The sequence below is a fragment of the Labrus bergylta genome, chromosome 7, assembly GCF_963930695.1.
Source record: "Labrus bergylta chromosome 7, fLabBer1.1, whole genome shotgun sequence".
In the NCBI taxonomy this organism is placed as follows: Eukaryota; Metazoa; Chordata; class Actinopteri; order Labriformes; family Labridae; genus Labrus; species Labrus bergylta.
In genome coordinates, this window is record NC_089201.1 from 28,211,270 (window position 1) to 28,222,515 (window position 11,246).

Consider the following 11,246-nt stretch of genomic DNA (forward strand, 5'->3'; position numbering starts at 1 on the left):
TGTTCAATGTCAATGTCTACTATTACTACCCGGGTAGGTTAAAAAGAGTGTATGTGTCTTATCTGGAATCAAATGAGTGAATCAAGCAATCCGACGTCCTCTGAGCAGGTCCTGCAGCTGGCCACACTGCGTAATCGACCCCCCTCAGACTGACGGGCTCGCCATCAATCCATCTATGTTCTGGTACTTCAAAAAAAAACAACCTACACAAATAGTGCAGAATTGTAAATTATCTAGTTCTTATTCTGTTTCTAACATGAGACCTCATTAACTTCTACTTCAATCATTGTATTTTTCAGTGTATGACCAAAATCCAAGGAAATACCTAAATACAATAAGATTAATTGCTATGTATCACAACTACTAGTCTTTAACAACTAAAAATATACTGACTTGCAATGAATCACCATATGTCATGGTATTTTAACAAATAAATGAATTATTTATCTCTTTTAAACTCTTTACTCTTCATATTTCCCTTCTTTAAACTCTTTTAAATAAAGATTTTAATATATTGCATTTTAAAACATGAAAATTAATTAAATTATAACTACTATTACACTTATCTAGTGCATTTTAACAACCAAAATCAGTTAAACCACATTTTAATTATATCTTAAAACCTTTAAAGTGGCTAATTACGCTTATACAAAGTGTTTTAATGTCAACAAAACAGGTGAAGTGCTCCTTTAAGGTTTCACTGTCTGTGCTGCTCTGAATGATACATTAGCTTAGCGGTTAGCATTAGCTACATATCATATTACTAACCAGACCAATACTGTAGATTAGCCATCCCGCGATTAGCCGTGACGTCTGCAGGGTGATTGACAGGTCACAGGGTGATTGACAGGTCACGAAGCTGCTGCGCCCTCTACTGGGGAACATGGGCAACTGCATATATCTAAACAACATATATGGGTTCAGTAGCCCTATATTTCAGGGTTACATATACATATATACATATATATATATATATATATATATATATATATATATATATATATATATATACATATATATACATATATACATATATATATATATATATATATATATATATATATATATATATATATATATACATATATATATATATATATATATATATATATATATATATATATACGTATATATCTTGGGAGCACAAGTTGCACCAAATAATTAACTTGTGCGCACAAGATAATTATGTACGTAGCCCACATAATAACTGTTAAAACGGTACTTTTTGTTAACTTGCAGTGTTAAAGCAGCAACTTCTTTTTAATAATATTCTGAGGCAAATGTTGTTATAACATTTCAGTTATGTTGAGTTATCTCTATAAGGCTGAACTGAACTATTTGCCGATTCGCAAATTCATTCCAAATTAACTTTTGGGATAATTATAATTATCTTGTGCGCACAAGGACGTCCCTCCATATCTGGTTTCAGCTAGCGTTTGTTAATATGGGTGTAACATTTTCTTCAGTAAATAAAACATTGCGTACTGGAAGAATCTAAACTAGTAATTTTCTGAGCAGTTTAATCCGATGTGGGCGGGGCTAATGTTACAGGTGTCAGACTTTTTGATATAGTAATACAGGTTATGGCCTTGCCTTTGATCCCTTAAGACCATGGACTGAAAATATTAAACTTAAGACCTCCAGTTTTGCCAGTTCCAGGTTCCAGCACGGTTTTATATTTATCCGATTGAGGGAAGCCGCCAGCTGAAGACACGCCCCTTAAGAATGCGCGGTTCTCGGCTGACAAATTACGTTCATTGTAAACAGGAAGTTCACATCACTACGCTCCCGTCACGTAAGTGGGATAGGAGGTTTTTTTTGTTGTTGTTGTTTTTTTAATCCGTCTTTATAGACAAATTTAAAACAAACAAAAAATGTTTATACTAATTATTACAGAGGATGAACATACTATGATAGGAGTTAAGATAACCAAAGTGTAATAAATATGATGACGATACATAATATGCTGTATCTATTTATTACAGAACTGATAAAAGGCAAATGTAATCACAGTCTTGTGTGCATTGGAAATTCATAAAGATCACTTTGCAAATGTTTAAAGCCTTAATAGGATATCGGAACCATTTTTTCTGGAAGGTGATTAGAGAAGTGTTATATCTTCACTTTAACTGATGTATCACTGATTGCACAGCTCCCCATCTCAATACTGTCCATTTACATCTATCTCCAGCAAAGTATGTTGTATTTAATATCTTCTTATTTAAGACTAGTAATGCTTGGTTAAATCCTGGTTGTATATATTCCCATTCTTAGTTTTGATATTTTTAGTGCTTATTTACTTTGTATTTAATATTATATTGTGTTTAAACTTGCTAATATTGTGTTTTTTGCTAATATTGTGTCTTTGGATAACCTGCTGTTGTAACGCCACAATTTCCCAGTTTGGGATCGATGAAGTAATTTCTATTCTATTCTGTTCTATTCTATTCTATTCTATCTTTCTCGCACAGATTTGAGACAAAACAGCTAAATTCCAGGTTGTATTCCTACAATAGTTTTAACAATGAACTGCTTTTCTTTGTGTAATTGAAATGTGAAAGGTAGAATTTTTTGTTTTGTTTGTTTTTATCAGTGATGCCCTATAAAGTCTTTTAGGGAGACATGAAGAAACAATATGCTGTATAATATGGCCATAACTTAAGACACCGTGGAAATACCTGAGTGATGTGAGTGCCTATTGCCTAAATGTTTGATAAGGTTAAAAAAATGAGTGTACATAGGCTGGTGAAATATGTCAAAACATGGACAGTATTGTATATTTACTATCAGCTAATCCCTTTATTAAGTGCTGTAATTGAGCTTTTTTCAGTTATTATTATTATTTTACTGTAGGCATCATACATTTTTACCTAGAAGTAACAACCATGTATATATTGAGACTCATATATAATTTGATATAATGGGATGATACTATTTGTGCCATCGCTCTCCGAGCAGTTTTCCATTGCTCCTTTAATATAAGTTAAAATAACTATATGAATATTAAATACCTCTTAACTATAGAAATCAATAACAGAATTATATTATCATAATATTTTACTCCTTGTCAGAAACCCTCTGCATCAGTTAAATCTGATGAACAGATGAACAGCTTCAAGCTAGAGAGATGTGAAAGATCATTAGCCCCACCTAGTGCCCACAGTGAGCACTACCACAACTCAGACCTTTTTAAAACCTCTTTGGCCTTTTCCCTCGGGACTCAAGAACCAGCATTCACTTTCTAGCATCCTCCTAATCCAAGGCTGTGTTGCTGCTATTCTAAACTCCACATGTTTTGTATCAGAGCTTCAATTTACTGATTAATAAGCATTTAATTTTCAAGAGAACATACCCTAAAAAATGAGTTTTCATGTGTTATTTTTCATAAAATACAGTTTAAGAAGTCAAATGTATTTATATAGTACAGCAATATGCAGACACCACCAAAAGGATCTGGTGGTTTCTATCTTGTGTTTTGGTTCATGTTCATGTTTTACCTGTGGTCTGGATTGTGCACCAGCCTGAATAACCCGTCTCGAACATTTTCATGTGAGAGGCCACATTGAGTCCCTAGCTCAATCATAAATACAAACATAATGCAAACTCAGCACAAGTCATTGAAATGCAACTCAGTGAGCCTCTTAAACGTTGCTGTTTAAGTTTCATTAAATTTTGTCTTAACTGGTATACATTTCACAGGGGTCCTCAATATTTAATAATAAGAAGAATATTCCCTCAATTCTTTTAAATCCCTTCTTAAAATGTACTTTTACAGACTTGCTTTTATGTGATGTCTTCTCTTACTGGTTTTACTATTTTTATCTTCTTTTACTTCTTACTGTTCTTTTATTTATGCTCTTATCTTAACTCCTCTTATGTTTTAACTTGGTAATTTCTTATCTTACTTACTTTGTCTATTTATGTTTCATATTTATATATACTTTTTATTTTTATTAATATTATAGTTTTTTTTTTTAAAATCCTTTATTCACTTGTTTCTATTTATTTTTCTGCTCTAACCTTCTTATTGCTGTTATCTTTTTATTTATTTTTAGCTCTTTTAGTTTCTGACATCTTTTTAAATCTTTGGTCCTCTTGGTCTCAGCTCGTGTTGTTGGGTTCTTATGATGGCTCTTATGATGGTTCTTATGATGGTTCTTATGATGGTTCTTATGATGGTTCTTATGATGGCTCTTATGATGGTTCTTGTGATGGCTCTTATGATGGTTCTTATGATGGTTCTTGTGATGGCTCTTATGATGGTTCTTGTGATGGTTCTTGTGATGGTCTGGTTATATATGTCTGTTGGGTATCGTGCACTTTGGGTTCTTTTCTGTTGAATTGTTTTTAATTATTTTAGTATTTTGCATTTGTTATGTTCTTGTTGTTTTTTATGTTCTTCTGTGTTTGCTTTAGTTTGTTCTTGTTTGTCAAAGCACTTTGTAAACCTGTGTTTTTAAAAGGTGCTCTATAAATAAAGTTATTATTATTAAAAGTTATTATAGTATAGCCTAATATACAGTATTATTATTAGTAGTAGTAGTAGTAGTAGGCCTATTAGTAGTAGTATCAAGCATTTTTATCAAGTCCTCTATTTTGGTGAACGTTTTTTAGAAATTAAAAAAATAAGGTGTATTACATTCCAGACCAGTGGGTGGCAGTGTTGCATATCTCACAACTCGTTTTAAAAATAGCACGAAGAAGAAGGCCAGTAGCCAGTTAGAGCCATTAGTTGCTGTAATGTAAGCAAGTCAAGCTGGTGAAGGCGGTGGCTTGGAGCACTGTTGTCAAAGCATTTTGAAAAGGTAACTGAGTCAAAAATAGAAATCCGAGTTTTAAAAACTGTGGTGAATAAGATGCTTTTAACCATGATGTCGAGCAGACGAGCTGGCTAACTGTGTCTGTGAGGTCTGCAGAAGACAGTGAGCTGCACACATGCTAAATGTCAAAAGCTAAGGCTAACCTGTAAGCAATAGTTCCTACTACTTTTCGCAGACTGTCTATGATGCCTTCAGGTGCTGCTTATGCTGCCTTCAGGTGCTTCTTTGTAAGCTCGGTCCAGTGACCGCTGCAGGATTTGTACTTTTTGATTTCGTGAACCGTACAAATGATTTCCGACATGTTTAAGATGTTTGGGATAAGATGAACTTTTATCTCGATGTTTTTTCTTCGTCTTATCTGCAGGTGTGTGATGGACAACATCACGGTCTCCTCTCCTGACCCGTTGTGTCTGTTTCCTTTGGTTCAGCCTTTTATTTGTTCTACACATGAAGCCATTTATCACACAATGCTGTGTTTTTTTCCAAATTTAAAGAAGTGTTAACTTAACACAAACCATTCACTGGTTTTGATTAGAGATGAGTTTTCTATTTAACACCGTTTTGATTAGCTCCACCTGTGGTAACCATGGTAACACTTCAACCATCAGAAAGAAGATATTGTTGGTATTCCATGCCTTATGTTATTTATGCGATTCCTTTTTAAAGTAATCAAAACATTGTGATCACACTTATTTATTGTCCAAATTACTTTGGAAGTTTATAGCATACCTTTTATTATTGGGTTTTGTACTCTAGACCAGTGGTTCCCAAAGTGGGGGTCGGGACCCCCTGGAGGGTCGCGACACACTGGGAGGGGGGGTCGCGAGTTGCCTTCCAAAAACAAATGCAAACTGGAAATGACTTGAAATTACATATTTGACCTTTTATTGTGAAATTACATCCAAAAATGTTGTTCAATTAGTTTAAGGCTTATTGTTGTTCTAATGTCAGTGTTTGGATCGGCCCATTAGTGCGTGCTTGCTGTTTGCACCGTTATGCTTTAACCACTTCCAGGGACAGAAGGGGTCCCCGGTCTCTCGCGTCGTTATTTTGGGGGGGTCGAAGGATGAAAAGTTTGGGAACCCCTGCTCCAGACTGTTAGACATTTAGACTACTCCAAAATGACACCAGCATGTTTTAATTTAATATCACGGAGTTTAAGCTCAATATTTTAGCTCAACTCAAAAGGCAATTTCTGTCTCGCAATACGCGGCACTCTCCTAATAAAGGGATCATTAGAGTTGATTTGCACATGAATTGTTTGGTTGTGTTAGTCGGTCAAATACATCATCACTGAGGTCATAAAATCAACCAAAGAGTGCAGACATCTTGGTTAGTAAACCTATCTTCTCCTGGTACTGCATGTGGTTAAACATGACTGCCACTTTCTAATTCTCCGCTGATCTGTGCTCAAGGTTTGTTGGATTTAAACTAAACTGTCTGGGTTCTTCTGTAGCGGTAGAACGTCCACCAGGTCCACAAGAGGAAAATCAAACAACTTTTAAAATGAGATGGTTTCCTTCAGTGGCCTAAACATTGGACTAGCTATTTGTTTTGCAGTCACGTGACTTTTACAGCACAGCATCAGATTTGTTTTTTTCTCAAGTGAAAATGTATAACTCACACAACTTCATTGGTTTCCCTTTGGGATTTCTCTTCCTGCAAATGAAATGTTTACAAAACTTGACAAAGACGAGGATGTCCTAGAAAAGGCAAGACACATGTTCTGATAGATGTTGCAGGTTAGGACATCTTCTGAAGTGCAACCAAAAATGTTTACTTTCTTCCGCATTTGCATTGCATCCAGTAATTCAAAGCTGGATTTACCATGAGGCCATGGTGGAGCCCAAATAGCTCAACATTTTTAGAAATGACTTTTTAATTGAAGGGTAATTTTAATTTTTTGAGGCTGTCCTGAAAAAGTCAATCACAGCGCCCATCAGCTTTTGTCTCACAACAATCTGGGAATGATGCTTATTTTTGGGCTCTTTTATTGTAGCCAGCAGTTAGATAAGTAATAATAGGATTTCCGGGCCAAGAGACTTCCTATTCTGTTCATTATTGTTTTGCCTTGAGTTGCAGGAATTTATTTCCCATAGGAGGATAAAAATCCCCATGGAAATTAGGTTTTCAACCAGATTGTCATCTGTACTAATAAGCAGATGTCTGTTCAATCATGGTCAGAATTGCTGATGGGATTTAGAATGGAGATTGAGTTGATGTGTTCCAGCTCCTTGTGCTCTCCACATGGACTGTCGAACTTAAAAGCCTTCTGAAACGCTGGTTGATGATGCCACTCAAACAAAAAAAACAGAAATCGGACCGCTTCAGCCACTAAATAAAATCTTGTTTTTGATTCTGCATTGCCATTTGTTATTATTTGTCTATAGAGACAGGAAAAAGACAGATGAAAGACACTTTGCACCAGAAATCCTTCTTGATTTCAATGGTGGAGAGATTAGTTCAAAGTTAATGTAAAATTCTAGTTGGGAAAGTAGGCATGTAGAGCAATCTTGTATATCTATGTTTTATCAAGCTTCTTAATTGATACACACCCAACTTTGATGGTCTAATTGGAATTTGGGACATCCTTTACAGGCTTTCATAATGCGGCGAGGTGAGCATGTTCCACAGGCTTTCCAGGCCCCGGTGGATGTCCATGCCAGCGCAGACGGCCAGGTTTACATGTTCAGGAGGATGCCGAATGAGTCTTCTGTGTCCTCGGATGATGAGGAGCTCACAGTGATGGAGATGAGGCCCCGAGTTTTGCGAGAACACGAGCAGGACAGACTGAGGAACATGGAGCTGCTCGAGCGGGAGGTGTTGGATGATGACAATCTCAACAAGCTTGCATTACAATACGGCTGCAAGGTCAAGAGTTTTGGTCACTGAAGTTTGTGAATTATTTCTGTTTTTAATCTCTTTAGTCAAAATAAATGTCAACATTTTCTCTTGTTTTTGTCAACAGGTAGCAGATATAAAACGGGTGAACAACCTCATGCAGGAACAAGATTTATTTGGACTCAAATCTATCAAAATACCGGTTCAAAAACATAGCTTTTTAACTGAGGCTTCCACAGACCTTAGTTCCCCTCAAGTCGAGATGCCAAATTCATCCACCACTTTAGTGAAGCCTCCGGATAGAGCCAGAGCCCAACCACATCTACAGGAGGTCACAGACTTTCTAATGGAGGTGGACCAGGATATTGAGAGACTGATTCAGACCACGGATGATCAAGACGAAGATATTTTGTCAAACTCCGGGAACAGGCTGAAGTTTGATTCCAAAGGGCAGAGCCCGACCGGTCACGGCTCCGACTGGGGAATCCAGTGGTGGAACGCTGTGGTGGCCATGCTCCTCATAGGCATCGTCCTGCCCTTATTTTACGTCATTTATTTCAAAACAAAAGATAATGGAGTAGTTGCACCAACAGATGACGGTGCAGTGACACCGACTTCTGCCAACTCTTCCCACACCTCAGCTCTAGGCCTTGTTACAAAAGGAGCTGGATAGTACAGCTCAGAAATCTAGAATATTTTCTGAGACTTTTAGCCAAGATGAAGCCAAATCCTAAACATTAAACTCAAGTGCAATACCACCATGTTTCTACCCTCCACCAGCAAATGAAACCTTGAATATAAGAACTTTGATACTTGAGGCAAATTCCTCCATGGTTGTGTATCAATGAAATATTTCTATACTGATCTAATACTTCTAAATTAATTGATTCAGAGAGGACTAATACTTCAATAGTTTGCTTTGTCCTTTTGGTTCATGTGTTGCCAGTATGACTTACTTTATTTTTGACCCTGGAATGAGAGGCCCTTTTTTTTTTTTTAACCCCACATGGATTGTGCCCTGAATTTGCTCCTATGCCAAGGTAATTGGAGGGATGTATAACATATATAATAATATATAAAATTGTTGAACTATGTGTGATAAAACATATTCTTCAATACTGATATATCTCAAATAGGCCTACGTTGGCCAACCAATAGATGGGTCAGTCTCTAGTATTCGATGGTTTTGCAGACGTCTGCTCTATTCTCATTTCTGTGGAGGCTTAATCATGACCTGTCTGTACAGCAGTGCCTGTTTTCAGTATTAACACACCATCAAGTGTCATCATATACGTTTTATACCACAGGTACAATCTCTATCACCTCTCTTGGTAAAGTAATATATTTTTAAACTTCATCTAAATGTGACTCTGAAGTGTTTTTGCCATGGGTTTGAGCAGTATACTCATGTGCTTTGTTAACTTATTTTTGTTGTGTCTGTGTGTTCATTGTTAAGTTATTGTCATTCACCTCATTGCCTTTTCTCCAGGTATTTGATACAAAGCTGCGTAATGTGAAAACTGTGTTTACATAATCAAAGTGGTGTAATATACTTAGTCGTGTTAGAGTTTATGTGCTCATTATTAGACAACTTGCAATCTTAAGAATACAAAGATTAGCATTTTTGGAAAATGACGTGATCATCTCTCGGTTCTTTTAAATGAATTGTGGGGTGAAGTAAAGTGCCTTCAACTTTTTTGTAGTATCGCACACTTTGTCTTACATCGTGAGCTTGTGTGACTTCACCTATGCAGTTTTAAAGTCTGAAGAGTTTTGAACTTGTGAAACGAACAGATATTTTATTGACATATTTTCAAACCCTTACTTCAGTGTAACAATTGTTGATCGGATGTTGGACACAATGAATGTGCTAAAATATTTTCTCAGCATGGTCCTATTTGAATACAAACTTTGTGAAAGTGTCACTGTCCCTTTTCTCTGGAGAGTTTGCATGTGTTCTTTGGTGTTCAAAGTTGATCCAAGCCAATTTGTATGTGGAGCCCACTTAACATACTACATGAATACTTGGATACATGCAGAACATTCACTGCTGACTGCATAATTATGCAAAACTAAAGTAAATCTACTTGAAACACCAGTACATATTTTGTGGAATTAAAGTCTTTATTCTAGCAGCAATTGATCTCTTGCAGTATTTACAGTTACCAACAGATGGCAGCATGCACACTGCTTGTTTTGTTTGATTTTGGAGGAATGGAGGAAGACAAAATGACTATATCTTCAGAATAAATTAGACTGTATGAAGGATGACTGCATGATTTGATTCATGATACTTTTATTTTGGAATGTAATTGATCATTGAAATAAGATTTTAACAAGACATGAGCAGCATGTTGTTTCACTCTCACCCTGTGATAAAAAGTATATCTAAGGCACCAAACATAAGAACACCTTGTAATAAACTTGAACATGCTGTTTGGCCAGTGGGCAGTATATATTTTGCAGACTCTCATTAGTCCCAAAGTATTTTTGTCGGAATTTGTTTGCCAATGTGTACACAATTTATCTTTGTTATAACAGTAAAAGCAAAGGACACATTGTGTGAGCAGACTTGTAAGTGACAGGATTTTGAAACATTTGCCAAAAAAGTTGCATAACAAAAATACCATACATAAATAGATTGATGTCGTTTTTCCAAACTGAGCATTGCAGTTTGGGAAAATCAGTTTTCATATTTTTCTAGTCTCGACCTTCTCTGTTCAATCAGCTGAAAGGTTCAACTTAAAGGTTTTTGACATTGAGTGAATAAAAAATAGGTGCATAACTTTGGACACACACAGCCAAGGTTTTAGACCTGAACAGATTCATTTCTATGTCAACAATGAGCACAGAAAACCAAATAAAAAGTAGATGAAATATGCTTGCACAGAGTCACAAAACCAGCAGAGATTTTTAAAGGCCCAAAGGCAAGAGTTATTGCTTTTCTTTCCCCTCTCAGTGCAGAAGTCAAAGCTCAAGGTTAGCACCAGAGCAGCACTGCTGAAACTATTAGGAATGCAGCATCTGGCCAATGGATGGTTGTTGTGATGGTGTTGGAACCTTGATTTTCTGGTTGACACTACACTGTAACATTGCTGCCCAAGCTATTTGTACCCTGTGTTCAAAGCCAAAAAGACAACAGTTTGAAAGTGAGAGGAAAACAAGCAATATTAGTCGTTTCTGAGTCATAAAACACAAGTTTAAGTCTGACTCTATTGCTGAAGCTGGCTCTATGCCTTTTATTATTCTCATAACTGCAGCTTACGAACCCTGCTCTGATGTAGCTCCAGGCCGCAGAGCTCTGGCACGCTGCCAGCGCCCAGGCTGAGTCTTCTCCTAATGCTGATACACGGGCCTCCCCCTTTTTTTCCCTTTACCTCCAACCTGGACTCTGCTGCTCCCTGCCTTTCTTTATTTGATGAGTTCAAATCAAGTCTGCTCCTGTAGAGGACAGAAAGAGAGTCTTAATGTATCGGATTCAAACCTTCAACAATCCAAACATTCTCTGGCAGATTGCTCTAATACTTAAGAATGTGAACAAAAGACATCAGAATCAAACTTCAACAGTGTGAATCGACTGTGATC

General features: G+C 36.5%; 1 protein-coding gene across 1 annotated transcript; it reads left to right on the forward strand.

Annotated features, from left to right (window-relative positions):
* The first annotated feature begins 4,698 nt into the window (after positions 1–4,698).
* lysmd4 (LysM, putative peptidoglycan-binding, domain containing 4) lies at positions 4,699–9,796 on the forward strand. Its single transcript, XM_020643541.3, has 3 exons — positions 4,699–4,805; positions 7,419–7,691; positions 7,789–9,796. Exons 2-3 carry the CDS (start codon positions 7,428–7,430, stop codon positions 8,332–8,334), a joined length of 810 nt encoding a protein of 269 aa, XP_020499197.2. The 5' UTR covers positions 4,699–4,805; positions 7,419–7,427; the 3' UTR covers positions 8,335–9,796.
* Positions 9,797–11,246: the final 1,450 nt, after the last annotated feature.

Excerpts from the sequence above, each read along its gene's own strand:
- lysmd4 (XM_020643541.3), top strand. The coding sequence starts at position 7,428 with ATGCGGCGAGGTGAGCATGTTCCACAGGCTTTCCAGGCCCCGGTGGAT. Across the intron at positions 7,692-7,788 it reads CATTACAATACGGCTGCAAG|GTAGCAGATATAAAACGGGT; the intron begins GTCAAGAGTTTT and ends TTTTGTCAACAG.